The sequence below is a fragment of the Callithrix jacchus genome, chromosome 1, assembly GCF_049354715.1.
Source record: "Callithrix jacchus isolate 240 chromosome 1, calJac240_pri, whole genome shotgun sequence".
NCBI classification, from domain to species: domain Eukaryota; kingdom Metazoa; phylum Chordata; class Mammalia; order Primates; family Cebidae; genus Callithrix; species Callithrix jacchus.
Genome location: NC_133502.1, coordinates 212722241 through 212747341, shown reverse-complemented (window position 1 = coordinate 212747341; position 25101 = coordinate 212722241). Strand labels below are relative to the sequence as shown.

The 25101-nt window shown below is 45.9% G+C and overlaps 1 protein-coding gene, 1 non-coding gene and 2 pseudogenes across 3 annotated transcripts in view; 1 reads left to right on the top strand and 3 right to left on the bottom strand.

Annotated features, from left to right (window-relative positions):
- Positions 1–2006: 2006 nt before the first annotated feature.
- Positions 2007–25101, top strand: part of ATP6V1E1 (ATPase H+ transporting V1 subunit E1) — a 40173-nt gene continuing 17078 nt past the window's right edge. The window contains exons 1-4 of the mRNA XM_035287806.3: positions 2007–2180; positions 8933–8998; positions 10591–10700; positions 11976–12042. Coding sequence (XP_035143697.1) covers positions 2148–2180; positions 8933–8998; positions 10591–10700; positions 11976–12042 — 276 coding nt within the window. The 5' untranslated portion in view covers positions 2007–2147. The remainder of the gene's footprint in view (positions 2181–8932; positions 8999–10590; positions 10701–11975; positions 12043–25101) is intronic.
- Positions 11276–11978, bottom strand: LOC144581469 (small ribosomal subunit protein mS33 pseudogene; annotated as a pseudogene).
- Positions 14934–15037, bottom strand: LOC118148274 (U6 spliceosomal RNA). The gene has a single exon (XR_004735031.2). It is a non-coding gene; the product is annotated as a U6 spliceosomal RNA (small nuclear RNA).
- LOC108593786 (NADH dehydrogenase [ubiquinone] 1 alpha subcomplex subunit 3 pseudogene) lies at positions 15597–15953 on the bottom strand (annotated as a pseudogene). The gene has a single exon (XR_013523948.1). The product of XR_013523948.1 is annotated as an NADH dehydrogenase [ubiquinone] 1 alpha subcomplex subunit 3 pseudogene (transcript).

The window sequence follows — 25101 nt, the reverse complement described above, 5'->3', positions numbered from 1 at the left end:
TCTACTAAAAATACAAAAATTAGCCGGGCGCGGTGGCTCAAGCCTGTAATCCCAGCACTTTGGGAGGCCGAGGCGGGTGGATCACGAGGTCAGCAGATCGAGACCATCCTGGTCAACATGGTGAAACCCTGTCCCTACTAAAAATTACAAAAAAATTAGCTGGGCACGGTGGCGTGTGCCTGTAATCCCAGCTACTCAGGAGGCTGAGGGAGGAGAATTGCCTGAACCCAGGGGGCGGAGGGGGCGGTGAGCCGAGATCCAGCCATTGCACTCCAGCCTGGGTAACAAGAGCGAAACTCCGTCTCAAAAAAAAAAAAAAAAATACAAAAATTAGCTGGGCATGGTGGTGTACGCCTGTAGTCCCAGCCATTCAGAAGGCTCAAGCAGGAGAATAACCTGAACCCGGGAGGTTGCAGTGAGCCGAGACAAGCCACTGCACCACTCCAGCCTGGCAACAGAGTGAAACTCTTTCACAAAAAAAAAAAAAAAAAAAAGAAAAGAAAAGAAAAGAAAAAAAAAGTGGTAGAGTAAGGCCAGGCCGAACATTGTGTGTGTGTGTGACACAGGGTCTCACTCAGGCTGGAGTGCAGTGGTGCAATCTTGGCTCACTGCAACCTCTACTTCCTCTGCTCAAGTGATTGATCCTCCCACCTCAGCCTCCCATGTATGTAACTGTGACTACAGGCACCTGCCAACATCAATTAGCTGGATAATTTTTTATGTTTTTTTGTAAAGATGAGGTCTCAAAAAAAATCATAGAGATTATCACACATGGCTGGGCATGGTGGCTCACATCTATAACCCCAGCACTTTGGGGAGGCCAACGTGGGTGGATCACCTGAGGCCCTGAGTTTGAGACCAGCGGTGAAACCCTGTCTCTACTAAAAACACAAAAATCAGTGTGGTAGCACATGCCTGTAATTTCAGCTACTAGGGAGGCTGAGGCAGGAGAATTGCCTGAACCCAGGAGGCGGAGGTTGCAGTGAGCTGAGATCGCACCACTGCACTCCAGCCTAGGTGACAGTGAGACTTCATCTCAAAAAAAAAACAAAAAACAAAAAACAACGATCTGCATAGGCTGATAAATGGTTTAGAAACGTAAGCCAGATCAAAGCCAGAAAAAAAACATAAGCCAGAAAAAAGTGAGTGTGCGATCTGGCCCCTTATTCTACTATTAGGAATCTATCCTAAAGACAGAGGAATTTTCAAATGTTTTTGCCTTTGGGAGTTTGAGAAAAAAAAATTGGGGCTTGAGGTAAATCCAAACAAAAAGCAAATGAGTCGGGGGCAGGGGGTTCTGCCCTAATATTCCTCTAAATGGGACGTGGGATAGAGTACTTCAGGAAGTTCCAAATAAATGATGTAGCTGCTCCACCCTAATAAAGGAAGTGCAGGCCTTGGGCTAAAAGAGTAACTTTAGAGTGGAGAAACCTACAAATCCTACTTTATCCTTGGAATCAAGGTTGAATAAGCAGTCAGAAATTACGTTATTGCCCCCCGCCCCCACCTTTTTTTTCCTTTTGGTAGAGACTGGGTTTCTACGTTGTCCAGGCTGGTCTCGAACTCGAAGTCAAGCGATACACCCGCCTCGGTTTCCCAAAGTGCCAGGATCGCAGGCGTGAGCCACCACACCCGGCCAAAAATCATGTACCCTTAATTGGCATTAATAAAACGACATTGGACCTCTGTGATCTTCCTCCCCTACACCCACAACCCTGTGTAATTATGAGAAACATTTCAATAAAGGCGCATCCTCCAATATACCTAACCAGTACTCCTCAAAACAGCTCGACTAATTTCAGATAGAGGAACTCCTCATCTTTTCTTCCTCCCACCCAGGACCCCAGTTCAGGAAAAAAAACCCAGGTCAGGTCACGAGCCAGCTGCGTAGACGGAACCGCAGGCGTGACCACCGGAGCTCCCGCCCACCAGCCGCGGCAGGGAGGGACTTCCTGGACGTCGCTCTCTTCCCATTGGCTAAGAAGGGTCATGTGGCTGAATGCGCATCACCCGGCCGGAACCGGCAGCGCGGTTATGAAATAAAGGAAGCCGAGCTGTGTGCGAGGGCTGTCCGTGCGGTTCCACCCACCTCGCCCTTCAAACCTCAACTCGAGCCTGCTGCTCTCTGGCCTAGCATTGCTCTCGCCATGGCTCTCAGCGATGCTGACGTGCAAAAGCAGGTGAGGGACTGGACTGGGATCCCACGAAGCCGCGGCGCAGGTCCCGGGGGTGGGCTGGAGCCCGGCTCGGGGAGGCCGCGGGCCGTGAGCCGCCCAGGTGCCGCAGGAAGGCCCCTTGCCCCACGTCACCGGGCCCTAAAGGTCGGCCTGTGGAGGGAGATCTGCTCCGCTGCTCCCTTGTGACCTCTGTTCGGGTCTCGCGCACTGCCCGCTTGCCTGCGCGCCGCCTCAAAAAAAAAAAAAAAAAAAAAACAACCACCTCCTCGTCATTTTTTTTCTCCTGCGGCAAATGCTTAAGACATATGATAGGAAAGAAACCGGGCAGAGGAAAGAGACCTGCTTCCAACCAGCTCTGTCTCCCAGGCTGCAGCGCAATGGAATGATCTCGGCTCACTGCAACCTCCGCCTTCCAGGTGCAAGCAGTTCTCCTGCCTCAGCCTCACTAGAAGCTGGGATTACAGGCGCGCGCCCCACGCCCGGCTAATTTTTGTATTTTTTTGTTTTTAGTAGAGGCGGGGTTTCACCATGTTGGCCAGGCGTGTCTCGAACTCCTGACCTTAGGTGTTCCGCCCGCCTAGGCCTCAGAGTGCTGGGATGACAAGGGTGAGCCACTGCACCTGGCCTTTATGAACTGTTAATCTTTTTTTTTTTTTTGTCCTTCTGTTTTTTTCCTTTTTGTGGAGAACGGGGTCTCGCTATATTGCCCAGGCAGGTCTCGAACTCCTGAGCTCAAGGTATCCTCCCGCCTCTGCCTCCCTAAGAGCTGGGATTACAGGTGTGAGTCACAGCGCTCGGCCTGAACTGCTAATCTTTATTTTGGGGGAGTCTCTTCTATCGTAATGGGATGTAACGGTTGGTCTCCCACTAATGTGTATGTTAAAATTTGTGAAATACAAGCCGGGCAGGGCGCGGTGGCTCATGTTTGTAATCCCAGCACTTAGAGGCCGAGGAGGTTGGATTACCCGAGGTCGGGAGTTGGAGACCAGCCTCTGCTAAAAATGCAAAATTAGTGGGTTGGGGTGGCACATCCCTGTAATCCCAGCTACTAGGGAGGTTGAAGCAGGAGAATCTCTTGAACCCGGGAGGTGGAGATCGTGGTGAGCCGAGGTGGCGCCATTGCACTCCAGCATGGGCAACAGAGCGAGACTCCTTCTCAAAAAAAAAAAAAAAAAAAAAGTAATAGCTGGGTGTGGTGGCGTGCGCTTGTGCTCTTAGCTACTAAGAAGGGTGATGCTGGAGAATCATTTGAGCCCAGGAGGTCGAGGCAGTGAGCTATGATCTTCCCACTGTGGTCCATCCTAGGTGACAGAGCAAGACGCTATCTCTACAACATAAAATTAAATAAAAATGTGTGAAATGCAGGACCTCTCGCTTTTTTTTTTTTTTTTTTTTGAGACGGAGTTTCGCTCCTGTTATCCAGGCTGGAGTGCAATGGCTTGACCTCGGCTCACCGCAACCTCCGCCTCCTGGGTTCAGGCAATTCTCCTGCCTCAGCCTCCTGAATAACTGGGATTACAGGCACGCACCACCATGCCCAGCTAATTTTTGTATTTTTAGTAGAGACCGGGTTTCACCATGTTGACCAGGATGGTCTCGATCTCTTGACCTCGTGATCCACCCGCCTCGGTCTCCCAAAGTGCTGGGATTACAGGCGTGAGCCACCGCGCCCGGCCTCGGGCCTCTTTTTATGAGCCTCAGTGCCTAACCGTGTTTGGCATTTCGTAGGTCAATCAGAGTTTATGGGGAAAAATTGTTATGGAAGTTGTGAACCCACTTGAGTTTTGAAAGTGTGTAATCAGTCCTGGGAAACTTACTTAGTCTTTTTTGTTTGTTTTTGAGTGCCATTCCTTCAAGTCTGTAGGTATTAAGAATTTTGCAATGCAAAAGATTCCCAGGGGAATAGAGTTAGCAGTTTATAAGCCTGTAACTAACAAGAAAAAGTGGTTTCCATTTACCTGTCAGTACATCCTTGCATTTAGTAGTCATATTGCGGGTAGATTTTCCAGAGAAGGAAGTTTAAGGCTGCAGTTTAATTTGCACGTAGTTTAGAGAACTAACCCTATTGTTTTGTGAAGTACTGTGCTCGGAAAATTCTCTTACTAAAGCATACTCACTGTCTTATGAATCTTCTGACATGAGCAATAGAATGTTTTCCCAGCCGGAGTGTGGTGGCTCATGGCGCCTCATGGCTGTAATCCCAGCACTTTGGGAGGCTGAGGTGGGCGGATCACCTGAGGTCAGGAGTTCCTGACCAACATGGAGAAACCTGATCTCTACTAAAAATGCAAAATTAGCTGGGCATGGTGGCACGTGCCTGTAATCCCAGCTACTCAGGAGGCTGAGGCAGGAGAATTGCCTGAACCCAGGAGGCGGAGGTTGCCGTGAGCCGAGATCGTGCCATTGTACTCCAGCCTGGGGAACAAGAGCGAAACTCCATCTCAGAAAAAAAGAGAAGTTTGATGCAGTGGCTAAGTAAAATGCTCTCCGTATACTCCTAGTGGTCACAGTACTAATTCCCTCCTGTTCGTTTTCTTCCCTCGTCATAATGCATTGGAGACTAAGGTTTCCATAGGAAAAGCTAGTGTAAGTTGTAGTTCCTTAGAATCTAGATCAACTTTTTTTTTTTTTTTGAGATGGAGTTTCGCTCTTGTTATCCAGGCTGGAGTGCAATGGCAGGTTCTCGGCTCACGGCAATCTCCGCCTCCTGGGTTCAGGCAATTCTCCTGCGTCAGCCTCCTGGGTAGCTGGGATTACAGGCACACGCCACCACACCCAGCTAATTTTTTGTATTTTTAGTAGAGACGGGGTTTCATCATGTTGACCAGGATGGTCTCGATCTGTTGACCTTGTGATCCACCCGCCTTGGCCTCCCAAAGTGCTGGGATTACAGGCTTGAGCCACCGTATTTTTTTTTTTTTTTTTTTTTTGAAACAGAGTCTCATACTGTCGCCCAGGCTGGAGTGCAGTGGCATGGTCTCAGCTCACTGCATCCTCTGCCTTCTTGGTTCAAGTGATTCTCCTGTCTCAGGCTCTCCAGTAGCTGGGACTACAGGCGTATGCTACCACGCCTGGCTAATTGTTTTGTATTTCTAGTACAGGTGGGGTTTTGCCATGTTGGCTGGGCTGGTCTTGAACTCCCGATCTCAGTTGATCCACTGGCCTTGGCCTCCAAAATGCTGGGATTATAAGCATTAGACTGGCCCGTTTTTTCTTTACGTAAAATTGAAAGAAGGAATCTCGTCTGTTTCCTATAACCCTCATACTATGTGAAAGCTCCAAGAGGACAGTGTTATGTTTCCTGTATTCTCATCAGTAAATAGACCAAGCACCAAGCCCATAGTCGGTGCTTAATACATCCTGAATTCTCTGACTTCTCCACTGTACAAAAATATTTGTGTATATTTACTTCTTTGCCTTGGAGGTATGGTAATTTATTTCATCAAATTTACAAAGCATCCTGACTCTGAAAAACTTAATTACTGAGCAAGTCGAAGAAACTATTTTTTAAAGGTCAAATTTTCTGCCTTAGGGGGTGGAGTTAAATGTCCTTAAGGGGTTGACTATATCTATTCCTGGAACTCTTAATGAATATGATCATGTTAACTGTAAACAGGCTTTTTGATCTGGGTTAGAATAAGTGCAGTTTGCTCTAGGCTGTGCTGCTCTGGTCAAATCTTGTAGCCAGGGGTTCAGCAGAGTGCTAAAGGCATGTAATCCAGGTTCGAATCAGGGTTCACCTTTAGAGGCCAAACTTGTAGCATTTATAAACACCAGTTTTGATTACTGTATTTAGATAAATGACTTTTTTTTTTTTTTTAGACAGAGTCTCACTGTGTTGCCCAGGCTGGAGTGCAGTGGCACAATCTCAGCTCATAGCAACCTCCACTTCTTGGGTTCAAGGATTCTCCTGTGTCAGCCTCCTGAGTACCCGGGATTATAGGCACCCACCACACCCAGCTAATTTTTGTATTTTTAGTAGAGATGGGGTTTCACCATGTTGGTCACACTGGTCTCAAACTGCTGACCTTGATCTGCCTGCCTTGGCCTCCCAAAGTGCTGGGATTATAGGCATGAGCCACCAAGCCCAGCTAGTTAAATTATTTTTAAAATTCCAGATGTGTGGAAAATCACAGACCTTCCTTAAAAGATCAGCCCCATAAATGTGGGAGTGTGAGGTGGGGGTCATGGTAATGGTGTCTCCTGGTTTAGTCTGAAGTCTCACTAAAATTATTCTATCTGGAATTTTAAAAATAATTTAACCAGCTGGGCTTGGTGGCTCATGCCTATAATCCCAGCACTTTGGGAGGCCAAGGCAGGCAGATCCACGATGGTGGCCATGGAAGTTGGAATCCCCTGAGTGCATAACAACTCAGCTACCAAAAGAAGAAAAGAAGAGGGCAGCTCCGAGATTTCCCGTAAAAAAAACAGATCTGTCCTTTCTGAAACCAGCCTATGTGTTTTGTTTTGCTTTGTGTTTTGAGACAGTTTCACTCTTATTTTCTTTTTTGAGATGGAGTCTTGCTCTGTTGCCAGGCTGGAGTGCAGTGGCGCAGTCTTGGCTCACTGCAACCTCCACCTCCTGGGTTCAGGTGATTCTTCTGGCTCAGCCTCCCAAGTAGCTGGGACCACAGGCATGTGCCACCATACCTGGCTAATTTTTGTATTTTTAGTAGAGATGGGGTTTCACCATGGCCAGTATGGTCTCGATCTCTTGACCTGGTGATCTGCCTGCCTCGGTCTCCCAAAGTGCTCGGATTACAGGTGTGAGCCACCGTACCCGGCTTGGGACAGAGTTTCACTCTTGTTGCCCAGGCTGGAGTGCAATGGCACTATCTTGGCTCACCTCAACCTCTGCCTCCCAGGTTCAAGCGATTCTCCTGTCTCAGCCTCTGGAGTAGCTGAAATTATAGGCATGTGCCACCATGCCCAGCTAATTTTTTGTATATTTAGTAGAGACGGGGTTTCATCTTGTTAGTCAGGCTGGTCTTAACTCCTGACTTCAGGTCATCTGCCTGCCTTAGTCTCCCTATATGTTTTCTTTAAGATTTGGTGCTAGGCCCAGCACTTTGGGAGGCTGAGGTGGGTGGATCACAAGGTCAGGAGATCACTTGAGCTCTGTTCTAGACCATCCTGGCCGACATGGTGAAACCCCATCTCTACTAAAAATACAAAAATTAGCTGGGCATGGTGGTTCACACCTGTAGTCCCAGCTCTTAGGGAGGCTGATCGGACCACAGCACTCTAGCCTGGTGACAGTGAGACTCCATCTCAAAAAAAAGAAATAGGCTGGTGCAGTGGCTCGCACCTGTGATCCTAGCACTTTGAGAGGCCGAGGCAGGTGGATCACAAGGTCAGGAGTTCGAGACCAGCCTGACCAACATGGTGAAACCCCAACTCTACTAAAAATACAAAAGATTCGCCAGGTGTGGTGGTGCACACCTGTAATCCCAGCTACACAGGAGGCCGAGGCAGGAGAATTGCTTGAATCTGGGAGGTGGAGGTTCCAGTGAGCTGAGATTGCGCCACTGCACTCCAGCCTGGGCCAAAGAGTGAGACTCTGTCTCAAAAAATAAAAAGAATAGTGGCAGGAAGACAAACTTGGAGGCTAGTGTAGTCATTCCGCTGAGAGATGATGATGGCAAGGACTATACTAGTGGCTTTGAGGATGCAGCGAGGTGGGCAAGGTAAAGAAGTATTAGGAGAAAATTGATAGGACTTGGTGATTGGTTGGCTGTAAGGACTGAGGTAGGAGGAAGAGTCACAACTGGGGCTTGGTGCTAATCCCTGAGAGAGCTCAAAGTGAGGTGGGGAGAGGAGTGGTGAGCAGTTCAGTACCGAATATGTTGAATTTAGGTTTATTTATTTATTTATTTTTTAAGAGACAGGGTTTCACCATGTTGGTCAGGCTGGTCTTGAACTTCTGACCTCACGTGGTCCACCCGCCTCAGCTTCCTAAAGCGCTGGGATTACAGGCGTGAGCCACCACGCCCGGCCTTGAATTTAGATTTCTATGAGTAGGATATTCAAAAAAAGTCGTTTAGGAGGCAGAGTAGAAGGGTATGTCCCCAAAGGAGAAAGGAGGGAGTTATGGAAGCCAAGGGAAGATTGCTAAGGGTAAGTCGGTCAGCACATCAACTGCTGCTGAAAGGTCGAGTAAGAAAAGGCCAAGATCAAGCGGCAAGGAGATTGCACTTGATGAGAGACCTGTCAGTGGAGTGCAGAGAAGGGCACCCACCGGGCGGCAGTGTGAGTGAAAGGTGAGAAAGTTGAAAGTGTAAATACAGGTAGCTCTTGAGCGTACTTTCTTAGAGGTGGAGAAGAGAAAGGGAGGGGTATGAAATGGAGGGAGATACGTAGCACTTCTCCCTTGTATTCCAGGTCCCTTGAGAGGAGGTTAAATGTCCTATTTATCTGTGTCATTGAACGTTGTATCTGGTCCATTTGCTAGAACACATTTTGGGTCCTAAGTTTCCTGAGAGTGGAACTGGCCTCGTTCATCCTTGCACTCAGTGCCTGGCACAGTATGCATGCAGTAAGTGGTTGGTTTTTTAATTTTAGTAGAGCTGAGGCATCACTGTGCTTTCTGGACTAGTCTCCAGCACCTAGCCTAGAACAGCCCTCCCTCTTTGGCCCCCAGAGTGGTAGGATCATGGGTTTCAGCCACTGCACCTGCCTGTCGTCGATTGTTCAGTGAATCAGAAAATATATTTTCATCTCGTTGAATGAAAAAATAAAATGTTTTTTCCTTACAGATTAAGCATATGATGGCTTTCATTGAACAAGAAGCCAATGAGAAAGCAGAAGAAATAGATGCAAAGGTGAGATTTGTTTTCTAGTTTTAAGAAGTTATCAAGGTTTCCTGCTGTTTTGCTTTGCTAAGTAATGTTGGTAAAGTTGTTTAACGACAGATTGCATAGGACTGATAAAAATATGTCTCTTCTCTGGCCGGGCGCGGTGGCTCAAGCCTGTAATCCCAACACTTTGGGAGGCTGAGGCGGGTGGATCACGAGGTCAAGAGATCGAGACCATCCTGGTCAACATGGTGAAACCCCGTCTCTACTAAAAATACAAAAATTAGCTGGGCATGGTGGCGCGCGCCTGTAGTCCCAGCTACTCGGGAGGCTAAGGCAGGAGAATTGCTTGAACCCACAAGGCGGACGTTGCGGTGAGCCGAGATCGCGCCATTGCACTACAGCCTGGGCAACGAGTGAAACTCCGTCTCAAAAGAGGAAAAAGAAAGACTGCCATACTTATCTATGAGGGGAAAGAGTTTCTTGTTGCCCAGGTTGGAGTGCAGTGGTGCGATCTCAGCTCACCGCAACCTCCACCTTGGGGTTCAGACCATTTACCTGCCCCAGCCTCAAGTAGCTGGGATTATAGGCGTGCGCTACCACGCCCAGCTAATTTTGTATTTTCAGTGGAGACAGGGTTTCTCCATATTGGTCCGGCTGGTCTCTCCCAACCTCAGGTGATCAGCCCATCCTGACCTACCAAAGTGCTGGGATTATAGACGTGAGCCACCATACCCAGCCTAAAACTTTTTTTTTTTTTTTTTTTTTTTTGGATACAGAGTTTTGCTCTATCACCCAGGCTGGAGTGCAGTGGCAGAATCTTGGCTTGCTGTAACCTCTGCCTCCTGGGTTCAAGCAATTCTTCTGCCTCAGCCTCCCGAGTAGCAGGGACTACAGGCGTTTGCTGCCATGCCCGGCTAATTTTTGTATTTTTAGCAGAGAAGGGGGTTTCACCATGTTGGCCAGGCTGGTCTTGAACTCCTGACCTCATGATCCGCCTGCCTTGGCCTCCCAAGTGCTAGGATTACAGGCATGAGCTATCACACCTGGTCTGTCAAACTTTATTTATTTTGAGACAGAGTTTCACTCTTATTACCCAGGCTGGAGTGCAATGGCGTGATCTCAGCTCACCGCAACCTCCGCCTCCTGGGTTCAGGCAATTCTCCTGCCTCAGCCTCCCGAGTAGCTGGTACTACAGGCGTGCGCCACCATGCCCAGCTAATTTTTGTATTTTTAGTAGAGACGGGGTTTCACCTTGTTGACCAGGATGGTCTCGATCTCTTGACCTCGTGATCCACCCGCCTCGGCCTCCCAAAGTGCTGGGTTCACAGGCGTGAGCCACCGTGCCCGGCCAGTTATATTCTTCAGTACCTTGCTGGTTACTGTTATCCTTGATGAAATTTTTAGTTTCCTGGTACATCATTTATAATGAAAATTGCTGATCTTTCCTTTTGAATAAATTAGAATCCTTGAAAATGAGTCACAATAAATTTTATATATAATGTTTTATATATGGAATAAGTGTTCATAAGCAAGTACCCCAGGTCACCAGCTGCTTAAAATAAAACTGTTCATCAGAATTTGATGCAACGAATTAATATCGACGAATTCCCCTGTAGGCAGAGGAAGAGTTCAACATAGAGAAAGGTCGGCTTGTGCAAACCCAAAGACTAAAGATTATGGAGTATTATGAGAAGAAAGAGAAACAGATTGAACAGCAGAAGAAAATGTAAGTAGATCCTGGTTGCAGTATTAAGCTAAGGACGTTTTCAGGAGTCATGAGATGAAGACAGAGCAGGTGCTTTGGAGTCAGGCATATATAGATTGAGGGCTTAACTCGACCACCTGCTCCTAATACGACCTTGGACAAGTTGTTTAACTTCTCTGTCTTCATTTGTGAAAATGGAAGCCTCATGGGATTATTCGAAGATTAAACTGCAGGCTGGGCAAGGTGGCTCACACTTGTAGTTCTAGTGCTTTGGGACGCCAGGGTAGGAGGACTGCTTGAGCTCAGGAGTTCAAGTTCTTTCTCTACGGTTTTTTAATTTTTTTGAATGTATTCCTTTCATTAGAGAACTAGGTAAACTTCACATTACACGACCAAGGCCAGAATAATATTGCAGTTAGAATGTGTTCAATCAGCTAGCCACAATTTAAGCAGGTGAGATTTCAACAAGGAGGTGACTGTGTTCCCCCAAACAGCCTTCATTTAGGAAGATGACATTCCTCCAATATGTGGGAAGACAAATGCACTTTCTTCTCTCTGCCACTGAGGAAGAAATTCTCCCTCTTGAGGGACCAACACTATTTCTTTTTTGCTGTTCTTTTCCCTTCTTCTTTTTTTTTTTTTTTGAGACGGAGTTTCGCTCTTGTTACCCAGGCTGGAGTGCAATGGCGCGATCTCGGCTCACCACAACCTCCGCCTCCTGGGTTCAGGCAATTCTCCTGCCTCAGCCTCCCGAGTAGCTGGGATTACAGGCACGCGCCACCGTGCCCAGCTAATTTTTTGTATTTTTAGTAGAGACGGGGTGTCACCATGTTGACCAGGATGGTCTCGATCTCTTGACCTCGTGATCCACCCGCCTCGGCCTCCCAAAGTGCTGGGATTACAGGCGTGAGCCACCGCGCCCGGCTTCCACAAAGCTTCTTTAGTCTTTTTGCTCATCCATGAAATCCTGATGATCATCTCTGTAGAGTCCAAGAAGTGGGAGTGTCCGCACGAGTCCAGAGTAAGTGTGTTGGTCTGGATACCAGTCAGAAGTGTCCTTCTTGGCCAAGGGCAGTTCACTAAACGGTTACACCACTTTCATAGATGTGGAATTGGTAGGCCTGGCGACTTCACCAGCTAGCCAGGCACTGAGATGAGACGTGTGCAAGGTGTGTTCCGAAACGGAGGCCATTCCTTGAGTGGCAAGGCAGGAATTTAGAGTTCCTGGGCCTTCCTCACCCATCTCTCTACAGTTTTAAGTTGTTACTGATGCTGCTTTTCAATATCATTTTGCAGTCAGATGTCCAATTTGATGAATCAAGCAAGGCTCAAAGTCCTCAGAGCAAGAGATGACCTTATCACAGTGAGTACTTAGCCCCTATTAGTTGTGAAATTATAACACGTTCATTCGTTTGCCTGTTGTAGATTACTAGTTACCATTAATTAAGGAGTTGATGGAATAATTTTTAGAGCGAAAACATTTATTCAACGATTTGTTGTTATACTACGTATTATAATAAGTACAAGAATGAATAAGAGCCAAGCCCTGTATTCAAGGACCTTCTGATCTAAAGAGCATGTAAGACCCGCCTGGATCACCGCACACACTATGGGTGTGCTGCACATTCCAGAGGGTGCAGGGACCCAGTGAGCCTGATACGGAGGCCATGAGTGTGAGACTGAAGAGCTTCACCTGTTTTCAACGGAAAGCCATGGATATTTTTTGTATTGTTTTGTGGAAAATATAATAAATAAGGCTCGTGATATAAGTGTGCTGGCTAAGTTTAACGGGGAAGAGGCTAGAAAGAAAACCTTGTGGAAAGTATTACAATCCTCCAAGGAATAGGGCAGAAACTTTCAGAAGCGTCCACTTCATTGAGAAAGTGTAGAGATATTTGGGGTATATTCCTAGACCAAACAGGGATGCCTGCATTTCCACTGTCACTCATTGTGACTGTGGAGGCCCTAGATTGCTTATGAGATGGAGAAATTAGTTACATAAATATTGAGATAGAAGAAACAAAATTACCATCTTTGCAGATGTGGTTATTCACCCAGAAAACATAAGGTTCAGAAAACATAAGGTCCTATAATTAATCCAGACATGTGACTGCCTATAAACACAGTAGGAAATGAGTAGTTTTCCTGTGCGCCAGCAATAACCAATTTGCAAGTAAAATAGAAGAGAGATCTCTTTATAATAGCTACTGAAGTTATTACATTACTAGGAGTAAGTCCTATATGAAAAAAAACTATGAAACTTAAATAGATGGAAGACATACTGTTTCCTTAGATGAGAAAGAAGCAGAACCAATATTGCAAGTTGTCAGTTCTTAGTAGATTGATCAGGTATGGTGACTGAGAACTGAATGGGGTGTTAGTGTTGATGCAGTTGACTACTGATTGACTCCACCTTTTCTCCAAGTCCATCACTAAATTCTGAGTATCAGGTGTGGATAACTAGGAGCATGGTGGGTCCGTTAACACAAATGGGAAATTGCTGAGATGTTTTGTTAAGGAAAATAACCAGATCTTTTTTCTGTTTGTTTGGCATCCCTGGGTGGACTTGACTTTTGGGCATGTTTGAGGGGCCAAGAAACCTCCAGATGGAAGTGTCAGTGAGGATGTCGAGTGTGAAGGACTGATATTTAGGACACTGTAGAGATGACTTACTAACATAACTCCCATATTACTTCAAATAGTAAAAGTGTCCCCAAATTTAAGTGCTTTATCTGCTTTTAGACTCCAGGAATGTGGGAAAACAGATAATCTGTTGCTGATTTATCTTGCCTCATGGGATTAGTTCACCCCTTTAAAATGCAAAAGGAGGGCCAGGCGCAGTGGTTCACGCCTATAATCCCAGCACTTTGGGAGGCTGAGGCGGGTGGATCACAAGGTCAAGAGATCAAGACCATCCTGGCCAACAAGGTGAAACCCCGTCTCTACTAAAAAAAAAAAAAAAAAAAAGAAATACAAAAATTAGCTGGGCATGGTGGTGCGTGCCTGTAGTCCCAGCTACTTGGGAGGGTGAGGCAGGAGAATTTCGGTGAGCTGAGATCGGGCCATTGCACTCCAGCCTGGGTAACAAGAGTGAAACTCTGTCCCAACAAATAGATGATAGATAGATAGATAGATAGATAGATAGATAGATAGATAGATAGATAGAGAGTGAAGAGCTCCAGCCTGGGTAACAAGAGCCAAACCCTGTCCCCCAAAATAAATAAATAAATAAATGAAATGCGAAAGGAAGAGTAAAGAGCTCCATCCAGCCTGGGTAACAAGAGGGAAACTCTGTCCCCCAAAATAAAGAAAGAAAGAAAGAAAGAAAGAAAGAAAGAAAGAAAGAAAGAAAGAAAGAAAGAAAGAAAGAAAGAGAAAGAAATACATACATACATACATACATACATACATACATACATACATACATAATAAAAAAAAAAATGCAAAAGGAAGAGTAAAGAGTTTCCTGGGGAAATGTCTGCAAAATGTTACTAGCTCAGGACAGCTGTTATTGTGTGTCTTCTCTAAAGTGTCAGTAATCAGGAGTTGATTTCCTTCCAGGGGTTCAGATTTCTTTAGCAACTTGAATTGATTGAACTAACTTAGAAGCGGCTTTTAGAATAATAGTGTGTCTTAGGGAAGGTAGTTTGTTGTAGAAGCCCTTGTGGCTTAAGACCCAATCAGCTGTGGGTTTAAATGTCAACTCTACCATGTTGGTTTGTCTAAATTATTATTTCTGACCCTCAGTTTTCTCTTGTATTCATTATATATGTTAGATTCATTATGACATTTGGTTCAGAGGACTTAGGAGAATAGAATGAGAGAACGCATTTAAGTCCTCTGGCATCTGGCATTTGGCATATCCTATCTAAGAAATGTTAGTTTCTGTTCTCCAGCCCCGTCTCCGTCAGTGATAACCCTTCCTTCTCATCACAGGCCTGTGTAGCTTTCTTAGCTTATTGGTGCTAATGCCCAGGAAGCCAATTGACTATAGTCTTTTCATTATTTAGGCCCAAAGTAAAAAATGACCACTGTGACATCTGCATAGATACTATTTGTACAATTCAAAAAAGTTTAGAGGCATGTAATGTTAATGTCTTGGCAGCATTCCTACATATTATAAGTAGCAAGAGCTGTAACACGAGGGTATAGCAGAAGGTTATGATCTTAGCCAGTAAATGGATTTTGGAATTAGGTTTTTTATTTGTTTTTTTTTTTTATATTAAACTTATGGTTTTATTCAGGTTTGATTTTAAAAATATGGAACGCTTAACGAATTTGCGTGTCATCCTTGGCAGGGGCCATGCTCATCTTCTCTATCGTTCCAAAGTTAGTACATGGGCTGCCGAAGCAAGCACTGGTTTGTTTTTTATGCTGTCTTTTTGAAGGTTCATAATAGTGGAAAGGATTCTGAGAAAAATCATCTAACATATTAGAGAAATGGTTTCGATGTTACATTCTCTGATGCAGCCCTGTTTTAGATGGGAACTGGATGTAAGCAACCCATAGGTCTAGTGGATTTGACTTTACTTCTAATTTTAACTTATTATTTCTTGCCCTTGTTTTCTCTTTGCTCTGATTTTTTAATCACTTGTTTATATTTTATTAGTTAATAGATTTTTTTTTTTTTTTTTTGAGGCGGAGTCTCATTTTGTCACCCAGGCTGGAGTGTAGTGGTGTGATTTCAGCTCACTGCAACCCCCACCTCCCAGGTTCAAGCAATTCTCCTGTCTCAGCCTCCCGAGTAGCTGGGATTACGGGCTTGCGCCACCATGTCTGGCTGTTTCTGTATTTTTAGTAGAGATGGGGTTTTGCCATGTTAGCCAGGCTGGTCTCGAACTCCTGACCTCATGATCCACCCACATTGGCCTCCCAAAGTGCTGGGATTACAGGTGTGAGCTACCATGCCAGGCCATTTTGTTAGTTATTTTTTCTTTTTTTTTTTTTTTTTTTGTTTTGTTTTCACATTTTTATTGGGAGCTGAAGGCTCACCTTGGTCAGTGGAGGTGCTCACAGGTTCTTCAGCCACTCCAGGCTGGGCCCCTGGGGGTCCTGGGGGTGGCTGGGTATGTCGGGCATGTTCCCATCATCTCGAACAGGCACTGGGTAGTTGTAGGGCGTGGCCTTGTTGATCATGACAGAGTACTTGAAGTAGGGGCTGATTGGGGGCAGAATTATAGCGAGGGTCCTGATGAAGAAGGACACGACCAGTACTGGCTCCTTGGCCCAAGCATTCTTGAGGAAGGCACCGAGTCTCGCGGCCATCTTGGTCTCGGCAGCGGCGACACCCTGTTTTTTCTAATGTGCTTTTTAACAAATGTAATTTAACATTTTCATTAGCTATACGTCTATAAGCTGCCTTAAATCTATTTTTTTTTTTTTTTTTGAGATGGAGTTTTGCTCTTGTTACCGAGGCTGGAGTGCATCATGTTGACCAGGATGATCTCGATCTCTTGACCTCGTGATCCACCTGCCTCGGCCTCCCAAAGTGCTGGGATTACAGGCTTGAGCCACCGCGCCCGGCCCAAATCTATTAAAATACGTAAATAATTACTGGTTGGCTTTTAGAAGGAATTTTTAATTATTTATTTTTATTATTATTATTTTTTTAAGAGACAAGGTCTGGCTCTGTTGTCCATAGCTCACAAACTCCTGGGCTCAAGCAGTCCTTCCCACCTCCGCCTCCTATGTAGCCATGATTATAGATACAAGCCACCATGCCTGGCCTCAGAAGGAAAATTTGAAGTGACACAGATAAGAAAATTTGACACCGAAAATTCAGATCATTCATTGATATCAAATACTTGAATATCGGTGCCTCGCAACTTTTTTACCTTCTTTGTGGAGTATTCATACAGTTTTTTTGCATTTTAGTAACATCAGTCATGATACACAGTGGTTTTCACATTTTGAGGTGGAGGATATGAAAAGAGTTCAGGATGGGCGCGGTGACTCACGCCTGTAATCCCAGCACTTAGGGAGGCCAAGGCGGGCGGATCACTTGAAGTCAGGAGTTTGAGACCAGCCTGGCCAACATGGTGAAACCCTGTCTGTACTAAAAATACAAAACAATTACCTGGGCATGGTGGCACACGCCTGTAGTCCCAGCTACTCAAGAGGCTGGGGCAGGAGAATCACTTGAACCTGGGAAGTGGAGGTTGCAGTGAGCTGAGATTCCACCACTGCATTCCACTGCATGCCAGCCTGGGTCACAGAGTGAGACTCCATCTCAAAAAAGAAAAAGAAAGTGCAGTGGTATGGAAGGAATATGTTTCATTTTCATGAAATTGAATATGTTTCCATTTCAATTTAGGATAGTTTTCTAAAATACAGTTATCATTTTCTTTCTTTCTTTTTTTTTTTTTTGTCAAAGATGAAGTTTCACCATTATGGACAGGCTGGTATTGAACTCCTGACCTCAGGTGATCCACCCACCTCGGCCTCCCAAAGTGCTAGGATTATAACCGTGAGCCACGGCACCCGGCCTATTTATCATTTTCTTTAAGAGGTGGCTCATGCCTATAGTCACATCACTTTATTTATTTATTTTTGAGACGGAGTTCTCGCTCTTGTTCCCCAGGCTGGAGTGCAATGGCGCAATCTCGGCTCACTGCAACCTCTGCCTCCTGGGTTCAGGCAATTCTCCTGCCTCAGCCTCCTGAGTAGCTGGGATTACAGGCACGCACCATCATGCCCAGCTAATTTTTTTGTATTTTTAGTAGAGACGGGGTTTCACCATGTTGACCAGGATGGTCTCGATCTCTTGACCTCGTGATCCACCCGCCTCGGCCTCTCAGAGTGCTGGGATTACAGGCTTGAGCCACCGCGCCCGGCCCAGTCACATTACTTTATGAGGCAAAGGTGGGAGTATGGTTTGAGGCCAGGAGTTTGAGACCAATCAGTCTGATAAACATAGGGAGACAAAAATTTTGTCTGTACAAAATTTTTTTTAAATTAGCAAGGTGTGGTAGCACATGCCTGTGGTCCCAGCTACTCTGGAGGCTGAGATGAGAGAATCACTGGAGTCCAAGAGCTTGAGGCCCCAGGGAGCTGTGATTATGTCACTGCACTCCAGCAGTGACACAGGGAGACCCTGTCTCTAAAATAAAAAGAATTAAAAAAAGAAATAGGCTAGAGAAAAATAATTCTCTTTTATGACCTTGAAACAGAGCAGTCATTCAGTTTATACCACGTTTTCCCTGGATTTATTCGCTCTCTGAGTTTAAAATTGTTGCAAATAAAATTCTGGTTTGGGTACTCATTGTATCCCTCAGTTGTCACTCTTCTATTTTCACATTGTAACTTAGCTGAGTTCCCTTCAGGCAGTAAGCTATTGGAATTTTTTTTTTTTTGAGATGGAGTCTCACACTGTAGCCCAGGCTATAGTGCAGTGGTGTGATCTTGGCTCACTGCAATCTCTGCCTCCTGGGTTCAAGCATTTCTCCTGTCTCAGCCTCCCAAGTAGCTGGGTCTATAGGCGTGTGCCACCATGTCCAGCTAATTTTTTTTTTTTTTGAGACGTACTTTCTGCTCTTGGTACCCAGGCTGGAGTGTAATGGCGTGATCTTGGCTCACCACAACCTCCGCCTCCTGGGTTCAGGCAATTCTTCTGCCTCAGCCTCCCGAGTAAGCTGGGATTACAGGCACGAGCTACCATGCCCAGCTAATTTTTTGTATTTTTAGTAGAGACGGGGTTTCACCATGTTGACCAGGCTGGTCTCGATCTCTCGAGCTTGTGATCCACCCGCCTCGGCCTCCCAAAGCGCTGGAATTACAGGCTTGAGCCACCGCGCCCAGCCAATTTTTTTGTATTTTTAGTAGAGACTGGGTTTCACCCTGTTGGTTAGGATGGTCTTGATCTCCTGACCTCGTGATCCGCCCACCTTGGACTCCCAAAGTGCTGGAATTACAGATGTGAGCCACTGCATCCGGCCAGTGGTTTGCATTTATCCCATGTGTCCTGTATTGTGGTAGGCCCTCTAGGAGGACTCTGCAGTTTAACAGGACCTGGACAAGGTAATATATCTCCACTACAGCTGTTTGAGCATGATCTTGAAGAATTAGTCATGAGATAGGAGACAGAATGGAGAGAGCAGTATGAGTGAAAAACTGAGACCTGAATTTGACATGTGCAGGAAATGGAAGTAGTCTGGCAGAGTGGATGGTAGGCAGAGTTCAGGCCACATGTTAGAATCTAATCAGAAGGGCCCTGAGTGTCTGCTAAAGAATGTGGACTTTACCCTTTTGGCTAATTCTCAAATTTAAAAATCACCCAGGGCACCTTGTTAAAATGCAGATGTTCATTCCCATTTCCAGAGGCTTTTTTTTAAGTCTCACTCTGTTGCCCAGGTTGGAGTGTCATGGCACAATCTTGGCTCACTGCAACCTCCACCTCCCAGGTTTAAGCAATTCCCATGCCTCAGCCTCCCTCCCAGGCAGGTAGGATTACAGGTGCCTGCCGCCATGCCCTGCTAATTTTTGTATTTTTAGTAGAGACAAGGTTTCACCATGTTGGTCAGGCTGGTCTCTAACTCCTGACCTCAGGTGATCCACCCGCCTCAGCCTCCCAAAGTGGGATTACAGGCCGGCTGAGACTTTTATATTCTAGTCAGGAATCAGCATTTAACAAGCATTTCAGGGTAACCTTGGTACAGGTGGTCAGAGAACCACATTTTGAGAAATAGTGTTTTCATGATTGCATTTGTTTTCGAGAAAGACCCCTGATGACCATGTGGAATAGGAATGAGGGTGTGGCTTACCTTCCAGGTCAAGAAGTAGAAAGGCCTAAACCAGGCTTGGCGAGGTGGCTCATGCCTATAATTACAGCACTTTGGGAGGCAAAGGAGGGCAGACACCTGAGGTTGGGAGTTCGAGACCAGCTTGATCAACGTGGAAAAACTCCGTCTCTACTCAAAATACAAAACGTTAGCTGGGCGTGATGGCATGAGCCTGTAATCTCAGCTACTCGGAAGGCTGAGGCAGAAGAATCGCTTGAACCTGGGAGGTGTAGGTTGTGGTGAGCTGAGATCGTGCCATTGCACTCCAGGCTGGGCAACAACTCCGTCTCCAAAAAAAAAAAAGAGGCCTAAACCATGGCGGCAGGTGGCAGCAGCAGAAAGTGAAGAGAGATCCTAAAAAGGTGGGGTCTGTAGGACTTGATGACTTAGAGTTGTGATGAGCAAATACAGAGGAGTCGAGAATGACAGAAGGGTTTATGGTCTCATCAACTAGTAGATGGATGAAGATCAGAAATACAGGAAGAACAGGTGGTAAGGAATAGTGAAAAAACTCATTGCATTTGAATTGCCTTAGGATTCCAGGTGAAGATCTAGAGAAGAGGAGCATGTATGGAGACAACTCAGAAGTCCCTGCTGGAGCTGTGGACACAGATGAGAACCCTATGGTTTTGGATGGAAAAAGCAGGCCAGATAAACTGAGAAGCATCAGATTTAATAGACAGAAAATAAATTGCTGGCCGGGCATAGTGGCTCACGCCTGTAATCCAAGTGGAGGCCAAGGCGGGTGGATCACCTGAGGTCAGGAGTTCAAGACCAGCCTGACCAACATGGTGAAACCCCATCTTAAAATAAATAAATAAATAAGTAAAAAAAAAATAATAAATTGCTAAGGAAACATGGAAAGCAGTTATATTGAAGAATACAGAGAAGCCACGGGAACCGCAAGCTTGAGCACATGATCTCTAATACAATGTTCAGTGCTGGAGAGAATCACAGTGGGAAGGGAGTGGTGGTCTTTGGATTTGGCAGTCAAGATGTCATTTCTCACATTTGCCAGAGCAGCTTCATTAGACTGATGAAGCCAGAAAGCCAGATTGTGGTGGCATGAGAAGGGAGAAGTGCATGTGAGGTGAGAAGCTGAAGGCAGCGTACATGGCCTCTTCATAAGCTGGGCTATGTGTTTTAATCTCTTCTGGAACAAATCCAAAAACACTGTTGCATGCAACTTGAATTCTGCATACAGCTTGAGCTTTTATTTCTTTTTCTTTTTTTTTTGAGACGGAGTTTCGCTCTTGTCACCCAGGCTGGAGTGCAATGGCGCGATCTCGGCTCACTGAAACCTCCGCCTCCTGGGTTCAGGCAATTCTCCTGCCTCAGCCTCCCGAGTAGTTGGGACTATAGGCGTGCGCCACCATCCTCAGCTAATTTTTGTATTTTTAGTAGAGACAGGGTTTCACCATCTTGACCAGGATGGTCTTGATCTCTTGACCTCATGATCCACCCGCCTCGGCCTCCCAAAGTGCTGGGATTACAGGCGTGAGCCACTGAAGTTTTCTTTTTTAAAGGGGAATAAGTAACCACTAACATTTAAATTCTGAGACATTGGTACTGAAGTAGAAATTTCTATTGCTGTGGTTAGAGATGAAATAGAAATAAGTGTCTTGGAGGGAGGCCCACTGAGTCCTCACACTATGCAGAGCCAGGGAGATACGGTTTTGATGTTGACGTCGTAATCAGGTTTTGGTTTACTGTCTTTGAGGAGCAAACCCCTGGTATTTCCAGAATCCTCAGAGGCAGTTACGTACAGTTGGGCAGATTTTCCCTTCCAAACTCATAAAATACAAATAAGCCCACATGTGAACTGCAGTAGTTTACAGTGAGAGACACATCTTGCCATGGAAAAGCTACATGAGGAGCCAGATTATAACCAGAAAGTTATTTGAGGTTAGAATCACAGCAGAGGGTGTCACGGGGATGTTAGTAGCTATTCACACTGATTGTAATTATTGATCGTAATTTACCTCGTAATTTACCTTTCTCCCCTGTGGTGACATAGTGGCTGGGCATGCTTTAGACAAGGGACAATACAATTTATAGCAATTAGGTTGTAGCCTCCTTAGCTAGAGTTTAGGGTTGTTATTTTTAATGTATTTACTTATTTTATGAGACAGAGTTTTGCTCTTGTTGCCCAGGCTAGAATGCAACGGCACAATCTCAGCTCACCACAGCCTCCGCCTCCCAGGTTCAAGCGATTCTCCTGCCTCAGCCTCCTGAGCAGCTGGGATTACAGGCGTGCACCACCACACCCAGCTAATTTTGTACTTTTAGTAGAGACAGGGTTTATTCATGTTGGTCAGGCTGGTCTCAAACTCCTGACCTCAGGTGGTCTGCTTGCCTTGGCCTCCCAAAGTGGTGGGATTATAGGCATGAGCCACTGTGCCTGGACTTGTATTGACTTACTTTTTTGAGACAGAGTCACGCTCTGTTTCCAGGCTGGAGTGCAGTGGCACAATCTCGGCTTACTGCAACCTCTGCCTCCTGGGTTCAAGCAGTTCTTCTGCCTCAGCCTCCTGAGTAGCTGGGACTGTAGGCACGGGCCACTATGTCCAGCTGATTTTGTAATTTTAGTAGAGATAGAGTTTCACTATATTGGCCAGGATGGTCTCTATCGCTCGACCTCTTGTGATCCACCAGCCTCAGCCTCCCAAAGTGCTGGGATTACAGGCATGAGCCACTGCGCCCAGCGAGTTTAGTTTATTTAGACTATTTTCAGGCCGGGCGTGGTGGCTCATGCCTGTAATCCAAGCACTTTGGAGGCCAAGGTGGGCGGATCAGCTGAGGTCGGGAGTTCAAGACCAGCCTGACCAACATGGTGAAACCCCATCTTAAAAAAAAAAAAAGAAAACTTCTTAATTTTCATTTCCATGTTTTCCATAGTAGATTCCTTATGCAAATGGCTAGTGGTGTATTCCATAAGTGGGCGTTACTTAATGTACCGGGGTAGCCCCGTGTTCATTCTCTGACTGTCTACCCCTGTCTGTGTGACCAGTGTGGATAGGGTGATTCCATCACAAAGAAGAAAAATGTTAGCGGTCTCTTTTGGTGGTGAGGAGCTAAGAGTTCCTTCAGCCAGATGTCTTTTGTCTTATAGACAGGGTGAGTATCCCTTATCTGAAATGCTTGGGACTAGAAGTTTTTTGGATTTCAGATTTTTTTTGATTTTGGAATATTTTCATATCCATAATAAGATATTTTGATGATGGGACCCAAGCCTAAATACAGAATTCATTTTTAATAGAGATGGGGTATTACCCAGGCTGGCCTAGAGCTTCTGGTTCAAGCTGTCAGCCTGCCTCGGTATACCAGAGTGCTGGGATTACAGGCATGAGCCTCCACCTCTGGCCAAGGCTGTGCTCTCTTGAGTCTTTAGGGACACAGTTGCCCAGGTTGGAGTGCAGTGGTGTAGTTGTGGCTCATGACAGCCTCAAACTTTTGGGCTAAAGGGATTCTTGCACCTCAGCAACCTAGTACCTAGGTTTACAGGTGCTCACACTGCACTCATGATTTTTAAAAAAAATTTTATAGACACCGGGAGCGGTGGCTCACGCCTATAATCCCAGCACTTTGGGAGGCCGAGGTGGGTCGATCACGAGGTCAAGAGATCGAGACCATCCTGGTCAACAAGGTGAAACCCCGTCTCTACTAAAAATACAAAAATTAGCTGGGCATGGTGGCGCGTGCCTGTAGTCCCAGCTACTCGGGAGGCTGAGTCAGGAGAATTGCCTGAACCCAGGAGGCGGAGATTGCAGTGAGCCGAGATCGTGCCATTGCACTCCAGTCTGGATAACAACAGCGAAACTCTGTCTCAAAAAATTTATAGAGACGAGGTCTCACTGTGCTGCCCAGGCTGGTCTCAAACTGCTGGGCTCAAGCAGTCCTCCCACCTAGGCCTCCCAATAAAGACTGTTTTTTTGAGACAGTGGGCATCCATTCCAACCAGCTGCTGATCTGATCTCTCCCATCTGAGAATGGTGAGGTACATGGTAATCAAGAGGCTGAATATTTAGATAGTTTATACATGCACTTTGTGCAAGGGTGTGCAGTGAAAAGCCTCCGGTTTGCTCTTCCCCTGAACACCCACTGTGGCTTTGGAGCCCTGTACTGGAGTGAGAGCCCACTGCAGATGTGCTGGACACCAGTGGTTCTCACAGGGCTGAGGATCTGGTGACCTCATCCCAGTAAGGGGATTTTCAGCAGACAGGTCTCTCCCTGCTCTCCGCCCTCCTTCCCCAAATCCTGATTCACCTCTGCTGGCAAGCATGCATGTTTCTCTCCTGCTTAAAATACCAAACAACATAACTTTCCCAAGATCATATTTATTAAGTAAAAAAAGCTGTGTGGGATACTTACTATAACTCAATGCACCTAACAGTGTTAAGTGGCCAGCAGCTGAATTCAGGGCATTATCTGTGCCCTTTAAAAGATGAGTTTTCTTTTAGCCCTTAAAAGCCTTATTACTTAACAAATGATTTCCAGTGTATTCTCAGCCATATGAGATTTGTTTCCTGATAATATTCCTATTTTAGTTATTTTTATTATAAAAGTCAGTGTTTATTGGAGACAGAAAATACATACCAACGGCCTAGCATGATGCTCTACCAAAAATATAAAAATTAGCGAGCCACAGTGGCGGGTGCCTATAATCCCAGCTATGTGGGGGGCTGAGGCAGGAAAATCGCATGAATCTGGGAGGCGGGGGTTGTATGAGCCAAGATCTAACCTGGGCGACAGAACAAGACTCTGTCTCAAAAAAAAGAAAAGAAAGAAAATACACACTAACATAAAGAACATTGAGGCTGGATGCAGTGGCATGCTCCTGTAATCCCAGCACTTTGGGAGATCAAGTGAGAAGATTGCTTGAGCTCAGTAGTTCAAGAGCAGCCTGGACAATATAGCGAGACCCCAGCTCTGTAAAAACAAAAAGATTAGCTGGGCATAGTGGTACACACCTGTGGTCCCAGCTACTGAGGAGGCTGAAGCCGGAGGATGGCTTGAACCTGGATGGTCAAGACTGGAGTAAGCCATGACTGCATCACCGCACTGCAGCCTGGGCAGCAGAGCAAGACCCTGTCTCAGAAACAAACAGCTGGGCGCAGTGGCTCACGCCAGCAATCCCAGCACTTTGGGAGGCTGAGGCAGGCAGATCACCTGAGGTCAGGAGTTCAAGACCAGCCTAACCAACATGGCGAAACCCCGTCTCTACTAAAAATACAGAAATTAGCTGGACGTGGTGGCAGGCGCCTATAATCCCAGTTACTCAGGGGGCTGAGGCAAGAGAATGTCTTGAATCCGGGAGGCGGAGGTTGCAGTGAGCTGAGATCGCACCATTGCCCTCCAGCCTAGGCAACGAGAGCAAAACTCCATCTCAAAAAAAAAAAAATTTGAAATTATTCATAATCTAGCCTTCCAGAGGTAGATTGTTGGTATTTTGATCTATAGCCAGACATCTGTTTTTTTCCTAAAAAAATAAAATGGGATAATCATATATAACCATTTTAATAGCTTACTTTTCGTTTTTTTTTTTTTTGAGACGGAGTTTTGCTTTTGTTACCCAGGCTGGAGTGCAATGGCACGATCTTGGCTCACTGCAACCTCCGCCTTCTGGGTTCAAGCAATTCTCCTTC